This window comes from Zootoca vivipara, chromosome Z1, assembly GCF_965207765.1.
Source record: "Zootoca vivipara chromosome Z1, rZooViv2.hap1.1, whole genome shotgun sequence".
Classification (NCBI taxonomy): domain Eukaryota; kingdom Metazoa; phylum Chordata; class Lepidosauria; order Squamata; family Lacertidae; genus Zootoca; species Zootoca vivipara.
In genome coordinates this window covers 21,573,364-21,590,422 of record NC_142583.1, presented here as the reverse complement: position 1 = coordinate 21,590,422, position 17,059 = coordinate 21,573,364, and the positions used below count along the sequence as shown (strand labels likewise).

General features: G+C 43.2%; 1 protein-coding gene and 1 pseudogene across 6 annotated transcripts in view; one reads left to right on the top strand and one right to left on the bottom strand.

The window, feature by feature from the left end:
- PDGFRA (platelet derived growth factor receptor alpha) overlaps positions 1-17,059 on the top strand; it is a 54,409-nt gene that overhangs the window by 5,080 nt on the left and 32,270 nt on the right. For all 6 annotated transcript variants that reach the window (XM_060278787.2, XM_060278788.2, XM_088659311.1 and 3 more), the window contains exons 2-4: positions 11,022-11,082; positions 11,878-12,192; positions 15,860-16,126. In XM_060278787.2, coding sequence (XP_060134770.2) covers positions 11,025-11,082; positions 11,878-12,192; positions 15,860-16,126 — 640 coding nt within the window. In that variant the 5' untranslated portion in view covers positions 11,022-11,024. The remainder of the gene's footprint in view (positions 1-11,021; positions 11,083-11,877; positions 12,193-15,859; positions 16,127-17,059) is intronic.
- Positions 7,031-7,149, bottom strand: LOC118084587 (5S ribosomal RNA; annotated as a pseudogene).

Sequence of the window (17,059 nt, the reverse complement as noted above, 5' to 3'; positions counted from 1 at the left end):
TTGTGCCAGAGAGTGAGGGGGATGTGGACAGGAGACCCCATTCATCACTAGTAGTGAATCTGCTTTTGAGCACTCTCCCTTCCTCACATTAGGGAACTTCCTGCGGGGACGCATGACGGGCTGAATGGAAAGCCCTCTTGCTTACAAGATGTGTGGGGACCCTCAGCTGCTGCTATTCTAACTCCGGGGCTTTTCTGGCCACACTGCATAGTACCCTACAATGAGCGAAGCCTTAAGATCCATTCATTCACATAATAGTTGAGCATGATTTAAGTTTGGAGGGTCCTGCCCTTGGTTTCAGAGGAACTTGATCTTGTAGCCAGGAGTTTGGAACAGATGGCTCTTCCAGTGCTCTAATTTGAACATTTATACATTATTATAATTTGTTATCCCTCCCTCTAATTTTGAACGCATTGTCCCTGAAATGAAGTCTCTGAGAAACAAGTGGGAGTTGTTTGTATGCTTGGGGGAGCTTGGAATGTTTGCAGAAGCACAAAAACCCCAACCTTAAAAAACAAAGAAACACAAGACCACAAAGTGGACGAAGAATACCTCTGAACATGTGCAGAGTAGATTTCTTTCAACATTGGAGTGGTCACAGGTCCACAAACAGTCCCAGGTTTTCAGAGCAGGAAATGTGGCGTCTCAACCCAGACATCTCTTGCGTTAAATATTAAGAACTAGGAGTATACCCTGCCCCTAAAAAGACACCCGATTTACTACTTCTTCTAAATTCCACTTACTCTGAATCAAATTCTGACCCTAGAGAAGTCAATGTGGGCATTGTTATTTTTGCATACAGTGGGAATATAACAAGAGCAATAAATCCTGCTTCAAGAGGTTTATAGCACAGTGGTGAATTCATATGATGTATTTCTTTCAATGGAGTTGATATCTGCAGTCAATTTTGATAGTGTGTGGATATGTGATTCTGGTTTTGTGAGTGGACCATTCTAAAGACTTGGTGGGTTAGTCTGTATAAGAAGTTCTGAAAGATCTCAAATGTGGTTCTCCAATGAGCTTGACAGAACGGTTGTGGGGGGGGGGAGAGTCTAAGTGAGTCATAAGCATATTCTCATAACCATTTCTTCCATGTTGAGTTATAAGCAGATGTTTTCTGCATGTTCTATTCACCCTGCCTGCCTGTGCCTGCTCCAAGTCATTTCCAGGGGAACAGCCCAAATCTTTCTAGTTAAACTTTTTTGGGGGGGTGGGGATATTTTCCAGGTTGCGTTGTGTGGCCAGATTCCGAAGTCAAGTCGTGTGGATTTAGCTAGTCAAAACAATTGCTGTGACAACCTGCCTAACATGCAGTGAATGAACTAGTCTGAATGAGGAAAACCTTTTAAAAAGTGGTTGTGCGAATTTATCATCAGACTCTGAACCCTGTGATTTTCAGTTTTATCTCCCACACAGAATCTGACGGAAATAAATACTGCCACTTAAAAAAATATAATTCCACCGTAAGTGACTGACACACACACACAAAAGGAACTGAAGATAATGCAGAAAAGTTTGAACCCAGTTTAGATAGCCTGGAGTTCACTTTTCAAGTATTCTGAACAAAACTTCATTTATATATAATAAAAACCACTCAATTGAGAAGTAATGTTGAAGTCCCACCTCTCCTGCTAGATCTGTTGTGGCTCCTTGAGAACAGACCTCATGGCTTGACCTTGTGACATTCCGTTGACCCTAATAAAGGCATCGTGTTTCTGCTACTACCTCTGAGATCAGTAAGGCATGGTGAATATTAAGCTGGTGTCTAGAAATAATAATTTTTAAAGGCATTGATACTCCAAGTGAATAGCTCAGTTGGTTAGAGCATGGTGCTGATAATGCCAAGGTTCATATGGGTTGCAGGAGACTAGATGACCCTCAGGATCCCTTCTGACTCTACAATTCTATGATCTCCTTTTCTTTCGGGGTTGCTGTTACATGGCTATTAAGAAATGAGGTGGCTTGCCCTAAAGCACCAAGCAAAAATTCCATGTACCTCTATGTGTGTTTGTGTGACATTGTGGGTTTTACTCAACTTTAAGGATTCCATGTGTTCAATTGAGAGAGACTGGTTCTCCCCAGTTCAGAGCGGATTGTGACTCCAGATCCTTTTGCTTCACCATATAGCTAGCAAAACAGCAACGGTTTGCTTGCTTAGGCCACCTGGAACTGCTCTCCAAACTTATTCCATTTCTGGCATGTTGTACCTGTGCTTCTGGCACGCTTTGACTGGAGGGTGTGTACAAAATGTGCAATGGATGATGGGAACTGGTGCTCTTGCCTCAACACTGGATTAGTTTACAATACTGGAAAAGCTTTCTACTGCACAATGAGCATAGAATTCATTTTATATGTTTGTAACCCATTCCAAGGCACGTTTACTACTCCTGAATTCAGCGGAGCACATTTTATCTTATTTTATTTACATTGATACCCCGCCTTTCCACCAAGGAGCTCTAGGTGGTGTTCATGGTTCTCCCCTACCCGTTTTATCCTCTCAACAACCCTGGGAGGTAGGCTGGACTGAGAGATAGTGACTGGCCCAAGGCCACCCAGTGAAGTTCATGGCTAAGTGGGGACTTCAAACCCCTGTCTCGCAGGTCCCAGTCCATCTCTCTAACTTCTGTAGCAAGGGGGTGTGTGTGGCAGCCTTAAGTATCCTTTAGCTTCCTCCAGCTACTTTAAGGGTCAAAAGGATTCCTAAATGGTTAGCTTCACATTCTCTTTCCTCCCTGTGTAAGTAGCAAGAAATCCTGGCTGCCCTGACATTAGCGACCTACAGCTTGGCGTTTATGCCCAGAGAATCTGAAACCTTTTTGAGTTAATACTCCTGCGTTACACTGGTGAGGCACACATACCATCCTGGAATCTCAGTCAAGCAAAAGGCAACAGATGTTATCATGCTGGGATCCAGTGATCCTTTAGTGACACAACATATTAATGTGAAAAGGAAGTCTAGATGCCAAGATAGGAGAGTCGTAAGAGCACATATTTGGGCTTCTTTGGCAGAAAGGGTGGGATAGAAATAGAGTTAGTTTAGTAGTAGTAGTAGTAGTAGTAGTAGTAGTAGTAGTAATTTATTTATATGCTGCGCACCTGACTGGGTTGCCCCAGCCACTCTGGGCAGCTTCCAGCAAATTAAAAACATTAAGAACAGTAAAACACCAAACATAAAAAACTTCCCAATACAGGGCCGCCTTCAGATGTCTTCTAAAAGTTGTATCTTTACTTATCTCCTTGACATCTGATGGGAGGGTGTTCCACAGGGCGGGCGCCACTACCGAGAAGGCCTTCTGCCTGGTTCCCTGTAACTTCGCTTCTCACAATGAGGGAACCGCCAGAAGGCCCTTGGCACTGGACCTCAGTATCTGGGCTGAACAATGGGGGTGGAGACGCTCCTTCAGGTATACTGGGCTGAGGCCATTTAGGGCTTTAAAGGTCCACACCAACACTTTGAATTGTGCTCGGAAACGTACATGGTCTTTATGCTGGGGTGAGGCAGAACCAAGTTATCTTCAAGGCAATTGCTCAGTTATTTTTATTGCTCAGGTATTTTTACATTGGTAGGGAAACAAAGGACCAGTTCACACATGCATATGCATCACTCATGGACTGCTGCTCAAGCATGGGCATAGCTGCCCCCCTCCAATCAAGAAAATAAATAAAAATAACTGAGCAATTGCATTGAAGATAACTTGGTTCTGCCTCACCCCAGCATAAAGCCTGTCCCCCTAAAATAAACCACGGCTATGCCCATGGCTTCACATAGCAATTTGCACATGCCAATGACCCATCACAGTTTAGGCACAGCAGACAGAATCTTTTTATCACAGGTTAGCTGAAACTTAAAAACCCTTCCCTTTAGTAGGTGAACAAGACTTCTCACTACACAGGTTGATATTTCACTCCAGCCAGTGACGCTTATCCAAAAATAAGAGACCACACTTAGAGAGAGTACCTAGATTACATGGTAGCTTGTCGCTCCAGAATGCCAAACCTTTTAGGGTACAGATCCAGCAGGCTCCCTACATTCTCGCTTAATCAACAGTTTGCGGCTTTACTGTGTTACAATGATAACAGCAACACAGGACTCCGAATGCATATATGTTTAGAGATGTTTTTTTTAAGGTGGTGGAACCCTCCACCACATGAAGCTTCAACTTGGGCCAATATGAAGCTCACTGGTGTTTTCAAACTATGTCAAGCATACTTTCCCCCAAATGGGAGGCTGGCACTCATTAGTAGACCTGTAATAACTTAAATGGCCCCAGGCCACATGTGCATCACTCAATGTATTTGATGCAAGGTTGCAGCAAGGTGGTGTTTCTTCCATGAGAGCAGCAAACTAGGGAGGCATTAGAAAAAGACCCTTCTCTTCTTTCTTCTCCTCTGCTCTTTCAGCATTTCCTTGGCTGGGAAACAGTCCAGGAAATGAAATACTTGCAGTGGGTAATGGGCCAAAAGGGGGAAGTGATATCCATCAAACCAAGGAGGAATCGACATTTTTGGAAAGCAATCTTGGATGGAGAATTTGATCCTGTAACTCATTCAGGTTTTACGCCTGTGAATTCATCATCTTTAAAATGGATCTAGGAAGCCAAAAATTTTATTGCCTGCTCCTCTCTCCCCTGGAGTCACTGAAAGCTGCAGAATCCCCTGCTATTCCTTGCACTGGGAATTTCTGCTTTCGGTAGAACTTTGCTAGGAAAAAAGCCAGCAACCGTGAAAAGTTGCAGGTGGCCCCATGAACATGTTTAAATGAAGCTTGCAAAATATAAAGCTTTCTTCAAAATGTGTTTCTTTTTATTGGGCTTCCTTGATGCTTTCTTGGAAAAGTGCAACATCTCCTTGGGGAGACTATAGGCTGATTAGCATCTGATGACCCACAAGGAGGTTTTCAATCCTTGCAAATGTTGGACAACCTTGCGATTATGTAACTGGTTCCTTACCTGCTTCTAATAATGCTTGGGCAGTTTTTAGGACTATGGGGTCATGGCATTTAGCAAAAGCAGAGCAGAAATACGTATTTTTTTTCCATTTTAAAATCAAGGTTTTCCAGCAGATGTTATTTAGGTAATCTGGATTCGCTCCAAAATTGATCTGCCGCCTCTGAGGCTAAAGTTTGCATCAGTCAAAAGTAACAGAACGTTGCTGTATCAGCGTGAATCAACAGTGCCGCCAACTGGCCTGTTGGAGTAAATGCAGCCAAATCACACCGCAGGAGCTTCATAGCAGGGATCAATGGTGTTTTAGGAGGAGATAAGATGGGCGAATTTTTTTTCTCTTGCTCCATTCGCTCTTCTAAAGCTGGTCCCCTGACTTCTGTTTATCCATCACTTACACTTTAAGATGCCATTGCTTGAGAGCGACAGACAGAATTTTGTGAACTGGCTATTTTATAGCAATACAGTGAAAGACTGTACTTTAGAAACAAACACCTAAGAACTTGTACAGCCCACTCCTATGCATGGTTACTTACAGGTAAGCCCCATTCTATTCAATGTGGCTTCCTCCCAAGCACGTTTGCGTAAGATTTTGCAGCAATAGGCAGTAATTTTATGCACATTTTAGCTGGGAATAAACCATAACGCGAACAGTTTACTTGTGTTTTGTAATAAACAGGAATACAATTGAGCTGTTACTTTGATTCCCTTCTGAGGAACTACAGAATGGCTGGCTTGGTGTTGTTTATTTTAATGCCCACTTACTAGTGTTTTTGGTCTTAACTTTTCTAACGAAGAAGGGAGTAGCTCAAATTTCCATTTGCTCTACAAACCAACACGCCATCTGTTCTCTCTCTGCACCCCCCTTGTATCTTCCAATTTGATGATCACCAAAACCAGGGACTTGTGGAGCAGCTCTCTACCCTGCCCCAAGCTTAATCGGAGCAAACAACAATTCTGGGGAAACTAGAATTTGTTCCAATTGAGTGCTAGAGAGTGCATTTACACTGAGAAACCTCCAGGTCAAAACAGAGCAAAACTTATCAGACACAGAGCTTTAAATGTGAACCTGTGTCAGGAAAGAACAGGGCAAAAGTGTGGATAAGCCCTGAATCCTGATGTGGTTTATTTTAAACATGAACACTTTATGGTAGAATGTTTCTAAGCACACTGATTTGGAGTGTTTTCCACTGAACTCAGTGTATTTTCTTTCTCTGTAAATAGGTGGGAGTTGGTTGCAAGAATAGACAGCAGAGGCAGCTTGAAGTACGAGAGGTTAGCTAATCAGAGAAGATTATGGGATATTTTTTAAAAAAGATGTATGTACTGTGGATTCTTTATCTAGGAAAAATACAGGCTAGAACTGTGATTTTTGTAAAAAAGACGAGGGGAGAAGAAGGCTGGAAGGGAAGACGACTTTGATGTCCAAGTGTCTCTTATCAGTGGGAGGCACTTTACATAAACACATGGCTATTATTGCTAATTGAAAAACCAAGGCAGATGACTTGTTTCTGCAGGAATGCCATCTGCTGAATTTCTGGAGTTGTTGTGCATGTTCTGGTCATCTGTCAGTCCTGGTGGGGGAATGCCGGCTGCGGCTCAAGATCGAGGCTGCACCATTTCAGTGGTCGGTAAATCACGCCTTTGGTTTTTCCTTGGTGTTGGTTTAATGCTCCTCCCTGATATGCTGTTACAGTCCCAAAGCATGTCACCAGCACAGTCTGTATTTAGGAACATTGGGAGCTACCTTATACAGAGTCAGACAATTGGCCCATCTAGCACAATATTGTCAACTCTGACTGACAGAGGTTCTCCAAGGTTTCAGACAGGAGCTTTTCCTGCCTCTATCTGGAAATGTCATGGGTTAAGCATGCAAGGCTAATGCTGTACCACGGAGCTCTAGTTATGTCTCAAGGAAGGACCTTATTCATAGAACAATAGAATCTTAAAGTTGGAAGGGTTCCTGAGTATCATCTAGTCCAACCCTCTGCAATGCAGGAATATGCGCCTGTCCCAAGTGGGGATCAAGCCTGCAACCTTGGTGCTATCAGCACCATGCTCTAACCAGCCGAGCTATCCAGGCTCTAAGCCTATGGCACCTGGTATTGCCAGGTGGTCTCCCATCCAAGTACTAACCAGGCCTGACCCTGCTTAGCTTCCGAGATCAGATGAGATGAGGCGTGTTCAGGATAGTATGGCTGTAAGCTATACATTTTCTATCATATATGGAAAAGGAGTTTTGGCTGAAGCTGCTTAAAGTTAATCCCCTTTTTCTACAGATGGCGACAAATAATAGTTTAGTAGGGATAGATAAGAATGTGACTGGCAGTCCTATGGATGATGTTTTGGGAGCACCTATGCTTGTATCATAAAGGGTGCAGGTGGCACTGTGGGTTAAACCACAGAGCCTAGGGCTTGCTGATCAGAAGGTCGGCGGTTTGAATCCCCACGACAGGGTGAGCTCTTGTTGCTTGGTCCCACCTTCTGCCAACCTAGCAGTTCGAAAGCACCTCAAAGTGCAAGTAGATAAATAGGTACCACTACAGTGGGAAGGTAAACGGTGTTTCTGTGTGCTTCTCTGGTTCACCAGAAGTGGCTTTGTCATGCTGGCCACATGACCTGGAAGCTGGACGCTGGCTCCCTCGGCCAGTAAAGCGAGATGAGCACCGCAACCCCAGAGTCGGTCATGACTGGACCTAATAGTCAGGGGTCCCTTTACCCTTTACCTTTATTCTTGTATCATACCTTTGTCCAGTAGAAGAGGTGGATGCTATTGCAGAATCCTAAATATGTTTATTAAGTCTTTTGAGTAAACATGCTTAGGGTCATGCTGTAAATTTGCTGTTGATAGAACCCACTTCTTCAGCTGGGCAAAGGGAAAACACAAGATAACATCGGGTATAAAAGCAGCATGCGCTGTCACTTGTATTTAACTGTGCATGTTGCGTAAGAAAAGAGGTACTGAGTTGTCATTTATAAGACGATATTTCTTGGCCTGTTGAAGTCTTGCTGCTATATTGTTTCAGGATCATCTGTTATGTGAATTGATCTAGCATAATGCATCATAGGCTATGGCCAGGATCCAGAAAGCTACTTTTGTACACACTCAGGACCATGTGCAGTGGAGTGTTTTGCCATATGGGTGTGTGTGTGAGGGTGTGTTAAATTGCGTTTTAACCCCACCCTTAAACTGCTATTCGGAATAGCTGTGTGGATTTCATGGTGACTGCATTTGCAAGTTTGTATGAATGCTGATGCAGAATAGCCAGTGTGCTACAGAATGCTAGAGAGAGAGAGAGAGAGAGAGAGAGAGAGAGAGAGAGAGAGAGAGAGAGAGAGAGAGAATGAGGAAGAAACAGCACCTTAGGGCCTGGTCCAGCAGCAACACCACTTCCAAAACACTACAGCAGGGGTCAGCAAACTTTTTCAGCAGGGGGCCGGTCCACTGTCCCTCAGACCTTGTGTGGGGGGTGTCGGACTATATTTTTTTGGGGGGGAAATAAACGAATTCCTATGCCCCACAAATAACCCAGAGGTGCATTTTAAATAAAAGGACACATTCTACTCATGTAAAAACACGCTGATTCCCGAACCGTCCGCAGGCCAGATTTAGAAGGCAATTGGGCTGGATTCGGCCCCCGGGCCTTAGTTTGCCCACCCATGCACTACAGACACTGCCACTGCAACCATGCCAACATTTATACCTGTGCATTTGTTAAAAACTACCATATATATATATATATATATATATATATATATATATATATATAAACACACATGTAATAGCAAGCCCTGTTTGTGTGTGTGCAATTTGCAGCAGCACGTGGGGAGGAAAGATTTAACCCCCTTATTCCGGCTGAAATTCTGACAAAAATCAAAATGGGATGATGTGAAGTGTTTTGAACACTCTAAATACAAAGGGGTGTATGTGTGCTTTTTAAAAGAACCTCGGCATTTGCAATGCACATATTTTTAGACTTGGGAACATTTCTCAGTGACGCTGATTATGGCTGGCTGGTGTCAAATATGAAATCTCCCATGCTGTCAGCTGTCAAACATGAAATGCCATTTCATGCCATCTATTCAATGCTGTCGGTAAATATACTAAAATGAAATGTATTTGGATACCAAATAAAGTGCATCAAATAGTCTGGTGCATGCCTGACATTAGAATTTGCAGAGGACTGTTTGGGGGAACAGATATACCGGCTCAGATTATTTGTCTACCTAGTACATTATTGACTACTCTGATTTGCAGTAACTCTCCAAGGTCTTGGGCAGAGGTCTTTGATGTCACCTGCTGCCTGGCCCTTTTAGCCAGAGATCCCAGGCACTGAAACAGGACCTCTTGTATGCAAAACTAGAAGAAATCATAATTTCCTCATAAAATGCAAAAACGTTTCTGATCAAGTTTGTTTCAGCCACAGACAATTGCACACTGACATGTATTTTGTGTATGCAACTTAGCACAGATTGAGACCAGCTTGCTAAAATAGACAGTACCTTAATAGTCCTGCTGAATGTTCCTAATGACCTCACCCATGTTTTCTTTGTGGAGCCTTCACCAAATCACACAGTCAGACAGACCCATCTAATCCCAGAGCATAGCTGCCAAGTTTTCCCTTTTCTCGCGAGGAAGCCTATTCAGCATAAGGGAATTTCCCTTAAAAAAAGGGAGAACTTGGCAGCTATGTCCCAGAGTCAGTTCCAAGACTTCCATTGGGTTCAAAGGCAATTTCACTTGAAAAGAGAGTTCGGTGTTTGCCTTTTAGATATGAGCAGGTGGGCAGCTTGATTACCCAAGACTGTAAATTACACATGGCACATGGAGAAAAAGCTTGTTAGCTGTTGTCCTTGAGAGATTAGCCATTGATTTACAGCCATTCGCACTGCCAAACTTAAAAGAGAATGCAATGATAGTAATAATGTATTGCTTGTTCTGCTCTTCAAGAAGCAAAATACAATATGAACATGGACCCAGTCTTATATCCCTTTTTGTGTATAGCAAGAGAGTTTCGTCATACATTTAGAACCTAGGTTTTAAATGATCAAGGATATTTATTTTACAAGAAAAATACATCATATATTTATATAAAATGGAAATCCTGACATACTAAAAGCCCAGCAAACTATGATAACCATTTCCCCCCTCACTGTCAGTGGAGTAATGTGTATCCTGATTTTCTGCATATTTACCTTTGGAGTATGTTCATTGTATTAACTCCCCAGATATGTGTGCAGACAGAGGATTGCAGCCTTGCTTGTTGCAAATGGTGAAGATCTTTGAAATCTGTGTATTCAGCACTGAACAGAGATGGGTCAAAGCGGAGCCTGTGTTTCTCTGGGGCTGTTTTCATAAGAAATTCCTGCAGCTTGAGGATAATGTTTTCAATGAGCCAAAGGAATTTGGAGAAGAGCATAACTAAATGGATGCTGTCTTTGGAATAGGCTAATCAAGACCAGGCTTTCCATTCCTGCTCTATTCCTCCCAATACTGATGCTTTTGAGAATTGCATCTAGCATTTACTACTCTATCCTCAAGATCTTGCTTCAAACGTTGAATGTAGGAGACTGAAATTTTGCAAGATCCACTTGGCATATTTTTTGAAGATATTGTGTCTGGTTTCAGTAGTTGGAGAAAGAAATAGGGGACAAAATTTGCAGCAAGGTTCGAAAATGTGCCTTTAAATACATCCAAGATTTAAGACTCCAGTCTCATGCACATGTGCAAGTCCCACCGAAGCCTGCAGAACTTCTGAGAAAATATGAAAGAGATTGTGCCATGTGCTGTTAACAGCATTTGTCGTGGTTATCTTTTTGCAGTTCGCAATAAACAAAAATGTACTGGTATGTGCTAATCTGCCAAATGGTACCCCTGGTGAATTTAACATGGATTTGAATGTAGCAGTCCAAAATCGGTGCTTCCAGGACTATTTGTCATTTTTGACAGTACAGAATGATTAATGCCATCATTGCACATTTCCAAGGTGCTGATGCGCATTGCAGATGTAGCGTTGTCATTTCCTATCCCCTCACTAACTAATCATGCCTTGCCTTTGTTTCCTATTCTGCTTTCAGTTGATGATCATCATGGGTCCTTCCCAAAGAACAATCCTGATTGTGGGCTGCTTCTTGACAGGTAACAACAGTTGAAATTGTTTGTCAAGCTCAATATTCTTCAGCAGAGAGCTGATAGTTACAGTAAATCAAAATTATCTAAGCTTAGACCCAAAGACAAAAATAAACACAACAGCTGAACTAATTGGAATCTGATATTTTTTTCTGGCTTGGGCTGGAGAAGTATCAGAAAGCTTGGCTAAAGGAGAGGCTAATAGCATGAGTTTGGTCTATACAGGAGACCAACAAAATTGCCTGATTTGTGCAAGGACTTCCACTTGCACAATGAAGCTCCTTCTCCTTCTCCTTCTCCTCCTTCTCCTCCTCCTTCTCCTCCTCCTCCTCCTCCTCCTCCTCCTCCTCCTCCTCCTCCTCCTCCTCCTCCTCCTCCTCCTCCTCCTCCTCCCTCAGTGCACTCACAAATCTGTTCTGGGGGTTCCTCCAATCCTCTGGAGCAGAGTGGTCAGGGAGAGGAGAGGAAGGGAAAGTTCTGCTGCACAAGCAGAAGTCCTTGCATGAATGGGATGACTTCATTGGATATGTGTGTGGCTTCATAAAAAAAGGATCATACAGAAACCTTAAAACGAGTCAATCGTGCTTGAAATATGGTTTCTTCCTGGCCCCCAGCTGGGTTCCCCATCTCTGGTGTTTTGGTATTCTGAACTAAAGATGTAGCCCGCTGCACTAAAGTGTGTGCTCCATGTCCCGTAGAACTATGGTTCCCACCCCCAATAGAAATGCCCATTGTTCAGGAATGAGCAGATGATCATTTCCTCCCAAATTTTGATGTGAAAATGTTATACTTCTATTTTCAAAGGGCCATGGCTAGCCTCTTGTCAGTCTTTGCTTCCAACTATTCTGCCAAACAATGATGAAATGGTTGTGCAGCTGAATTCCCCCTTCACCCTGAAATGTTCGGGAGACAGTGAAGTCAGCTGGCAACATCCAATACCTGATGGCAACCATACCATAGACCTCAAAAGCGAGGAGAACAACAGCGGCCTGTTTGTGACTGTGCTTGATGTGGCAAATGCTTCTGCTTCTCACACTGGATTGTACACTTGCTACTACAATCATTCTCAAGAGGAAGACGGTGAGGTGGAGGGGAAGGACATCTATGTTTTTGTGCCAGGTGAGTTGATTCATTGTATCTATACAATAGTGAAACCTCTTTGACAGAGAAGGTTGTGGAGCAACTGAACATTACGATGCTGGTCCTTTCTATAGATCAAAGCACATCATTTTAGAAGCTGCATATAAATCCAGTTCAGCGCCTTTCCTATGTTTAGATTTTCAAACCTGACCTGGCCACAGGTCACAATCAAAGAGCATGCCACACTAACCAAATGGGGATGAATTTTGTGGGATTAGTCCAAACTTGACTTGTTCCAATGGAAAGTTGCAAATTCCTGTGTGTACTGCAAAAGGAACCGAACAATGCTCAGTTTGCAGTTCCCAGAATCTGCTGGGCTTTATTTGTACCCAACAGAATACCCAACAGTCCTCTGTGGCTGTGCATGACGTGTGGAGGTGAATAATGGACAAATGATCTTCCATGAAAGCTTGATGATATTAGAGTACAGTGGTACCTCGCAAGACGAATGCCCTGCAAGACGATTTTTTCGCAAGACGAATGCATACAGTGGTACCTCTACTTACGAATGGAGCTCCGTCCGCCATCTTGGATGCTGTTTAGATAGGATTTTTTCTACTTACGAATTTTTAGATGGGGTTGCTTCGACTTACGAATTTTTTCTCCCAATGCATTCCTATGGGATTTGACTTACATTTTTTTCGACTTACGAATGTGCCTTCGTAACACATTAAATTCGTAAGTAGAGGTACCACTGTAATAATAATAATAATATATTATTTATACCCCGCCCATCTGGCTGGGCTTCCCCTGCCACTCTGTGCGGCTTCCAACAAACATTAAAATACAACAAATATCACAGATTAAAAACTTCCCTAAACAGGGCTGCCTTTAGGCATTTTCTAAATGTCAGGTAGTTGTTTATCTCTCTGACCTCTGATGGGAGGGTGTTCCACAGGGCGGGTACCACTACTGAGAAGGCCCTCTGCCTGCTTCCCTGTAGCTTTGCTTCTCGCAACGAGGGAACCGCCAGAAGGCCCTCGGTGCTGGACCTCAGTGTCTGGGCAGAACGATGGGGTGGAGATGCTCCTTCAGGTATACTGGACCGAGGCCATACTCTTGTTAGATTTCTCACATTTAAGTTTTTGCATTGAAAAGTAATGTCGGATAATTAGTCTCACATTACTTTCTGAAAGGCGCACCCCAACGATCTATATAAACAGGGGACTTAGTAGTATTTGAGAACCACAAAGCATATGGATTCCAAAGTTTGTCTTCCCTGAGCAGAACAACCAATGAATGAATTACGATTGATTGGCCTGACAGACAGGGATACCCAGGGCTTCATCCTGTCGAGTTTAGGGCCGCCTTCTTGCCTTTACAAAACCAACCAGCAAATACATGCTGCGGTTTTGCCATTGTTTAGTGGGGTAGTTACAGCGGGAATGATTGTGGCATTTCTCCTTGCCCAGAGAAGTGATTACTGCTTGACTAAGATTTTCCCCATAGACTAAAAAACAAGCTGCCAATGTTGCAGATCTTAAACTTCTTCTTTCTGTATTATTCAAATTGAAAAGTCTCTTTCCATCACGAACAGTATATTTTTCAAGGTACCCATATATTCCCTCCCCCCACATAAGAATTTTTGAAAGCACAGGTGGAAGCCATTTTCTTTATTAGAAGCAGAAAGCATTTAAAGTCTGTGCGCTGGATCAATCCCAAGGCAATTGCAGGGGGGGGGAAGCTATGAGAATCCCATTTGTGGGGGGGGGGGAAGCAAATGCATTGCTTTTGTGGAATGCAAGTTTATGTGCTGCTAGGTTTGAATGATTACTAGAAGGTCTCACGGTGCGCATTACAAATTCCTTTGTTGGCTGGGTTCGGACTTCTATATAGTCAATTGCCTGCCCCTCCCCCCAAAAAAGCTTGATACAAGACATCCCAGGCTTGTAGTACAATTTTCTTTATTTTTACAAGTTAGATTTCAATAAGAACTGGATTTCCAAGCATAATACTGTATTATGGTAAAATGTGAAACACTGGGAGATGTGGTTTCTTTCTCTTTAGGCTAAAGGGTGGCGTCAGAGGGTTGTCGTGGCTACTCTAGAGTAACTCCGCTTGAGTCCAATTGCATTCTTCATTCTGATTTTTTTTTTTACCATGTGTTATTTCTGAGAATAGTATACAGCTATCCAGAGAGGTGTTGAGCTGAAAGTTCTCCTGTGGGAACTTTCAGCTTGTATTTCAAGGCTTCGGTGTGTGTGTGTGTGTGTGTGTGTGTGTGTGTGTGTGTGTGTGTGTGATAGGGCAGCCGAAAGCCCTCTTTCCAATTTGAGAGAAGGGAAAATTCAGAGGTGAAACTCATCACTGCCACCCAGAGTTCCTCCTTGCTCCTACCATTTTCTTTCCCCCAAAGTCCCCAAGAGTGACACTATAAAGGCCATGTTTGCACATCATACTAAACAATGGTCGGTTGCAGCCTTTGTTTTGGACTCCAGACATTTCAGACTACATTCCCCATCATCCAGTGCCTTGATTATGGTTGTAATGTGATTGGTTTTTGTTTTGTTTTGGGGAGAAAGGTTGGGATTGGAATTTAAATAATCGCCCTGAACGCTGGCAATGGCAGCTGGGGCTGAAGGAAGTTGTAGTCCAAAACATCTGGAAAGCACCAGTTTGGAGAAGACTGGTTTAGCATTATGAGAACAAGCCTCAATGTGCCTGAGCAAAGCATCAGACTCTCACACTCCCCTCTCCATCTAAGATTACCTTCACTTCCAAAGAATATTGGCTTAGTGTTACATACGGACTAGGGATCTAGCTTTGAAACAAACTCTGGGTAGTTTAACAAGCCTGCTTCATGACTCATGGTTTGAGTTAACTGTGGTTCATTGTGACCAGTATTTTGCTCAGCCTTAATACAGGGCACTACAGCTCCACCCTCTGGCCGCTGCAAATCTTATTCAGCAATTCTCTGGCTTTTGAAGTATTTTCCAACTACTTTCAACCGTGCCTCAAATATAAAAAGAAACCCATTAAAAGTCATTGGCTGGCTGTTATGGAAAACAAGATGCTGGACTAGATAGACTTTGATCTGATCTAGAAAAACAGTTCCTAATGGATTCAAGTTCCTTCCTTACAGCTGCTTGCCTCTGTCCGTGACTGACAGAAACTGTATTATTCTAATAGGAAAATGTTTTGTAAAATAAACACTTTGCGAAAGAAAGAAAGAAAGAGAGAGAGAGAGAGAGAGAGAGAGAGAGAGAGAGAGAGAGAGAGAGAGGAAGGAAGGAAGGAAGGAAGGAAGGAAGGAAGGAAGGAAGGAAACTTTGCACATTAGCAATCAATCTGAAATCCTGGAAAGACACTACCAGCCTGTGTAGACAGTGTGTAGCTAGATGGCCTGATTCCAGCAGAGCATGAGACTCAGGGTTGTGGGTTCAAGCCCCATGTTGGGCAAAAGATTCCTGCATTGTAGGTGGTTGGACTAGCTGACCCTTGTGCTCTCTTCCAGCTCTACAATTCTATGGTTCTAGCTTCCTATGTCCCTATGTCAGCAGCTTGCCAGTGTAAGGGAGGGTTTTAACTGAGATCTGTGGGAGCTGCTAAGCTCCACACACACAGGATACAGGACTGAGTCACCAGATATTAAAGTCACTTACTCCTCCAGCCTGGTTGATGGTTCAACATATCTCCCACTTCACAGATCCAGCTGTTCCCTTTGTTCCGACATTCCCAGAAGAGGAGTTCATTGTCATCACCGAAGAAGAAGAGTCCTCCACCATCCCTTGCCGGACAAGTGACCCCAATGCCCAAGTAACTTTGATGACCAGCGAAGGGAAAATCGTGTATGCCTTTTATGACAACAGGCAGGGCTTCATTGGAAACTTCTCCGCAGGCTCCTATCTGTGCAAGACGACTGTTAAGGGAGTAGAATTCCTGTCCGGTGAATTTGTCATCTATATTTACAAAGGTATTTCTTTTCACCTTTTCTCTATGTGAAGGACAAATGAGTTTTTCACTCACGCCCTTGAAGCATGAGTGAAAAACTCATTTGTCCTTTCCATAGATCGCTGCAATGCATTATATGTGGGGCTGCCTCTAAAGATGTGGAATGTAATCCACTGAGAGCAGTCAAACACAACATTCCTTGTTTTCCTAGAGAAGACATGCGGGGGTATGTTTGATCCAGCCAGTCGAAAACTTCCTGTTTCCTCCTGGCTGGAACATCCTTCCTTTGCATGGCCTTACCTGTCCAGGTAACAAAAGGACAAGGCATGCTGCCACACACTCTCTTTTCACTTCCTCCTCCTTAGCTAGAAATGCATTGCTAGCTTCTCAGCTAGCAGAGGCATTGGGATCAAGTCTCCCATATGGGGTAGATCCACAGGTATATATTTGTAACTAAGTCTGCCTTCAGGGATCCAACTGTGAACTGATGTGAGTAAACAACTTTTATTGACTTTAAATAAGATTGTCATGTGTTTATTCTTTTAAGAGGGATAAAAGGGAACTTACCAGGAACATACAATTCAATACTGAATGGTATGATAGTGAGAGGCTTACACAAGCCTGCAACCAGCTATCTCCTGTGCGTTTAAAAGGGGAATGTAAAACTCTGCTAAGTTATAGAACTTGCTAACGCAAGTTAGGAAGGATATTAATAAACAATATATCCTCTCCTGCCTCCCTGAACATTCCCACAAAAGATAGTTCAGAAACTTCAGCTTTTGCAGAATTCAGGGGCCAGGTTGCTCCCTGGGACAAGATGGTTTGGGCACACAAGGGCAATCCTAGCTGGAGTGCACCAGCTGCCAATTAGTTTCTGGACCCAATGCAAAGTGCTATTTTTGACCTATAAAGCCTTAAACAGCTCAGGACCACAATACCTCAAGGACTGCCTCTC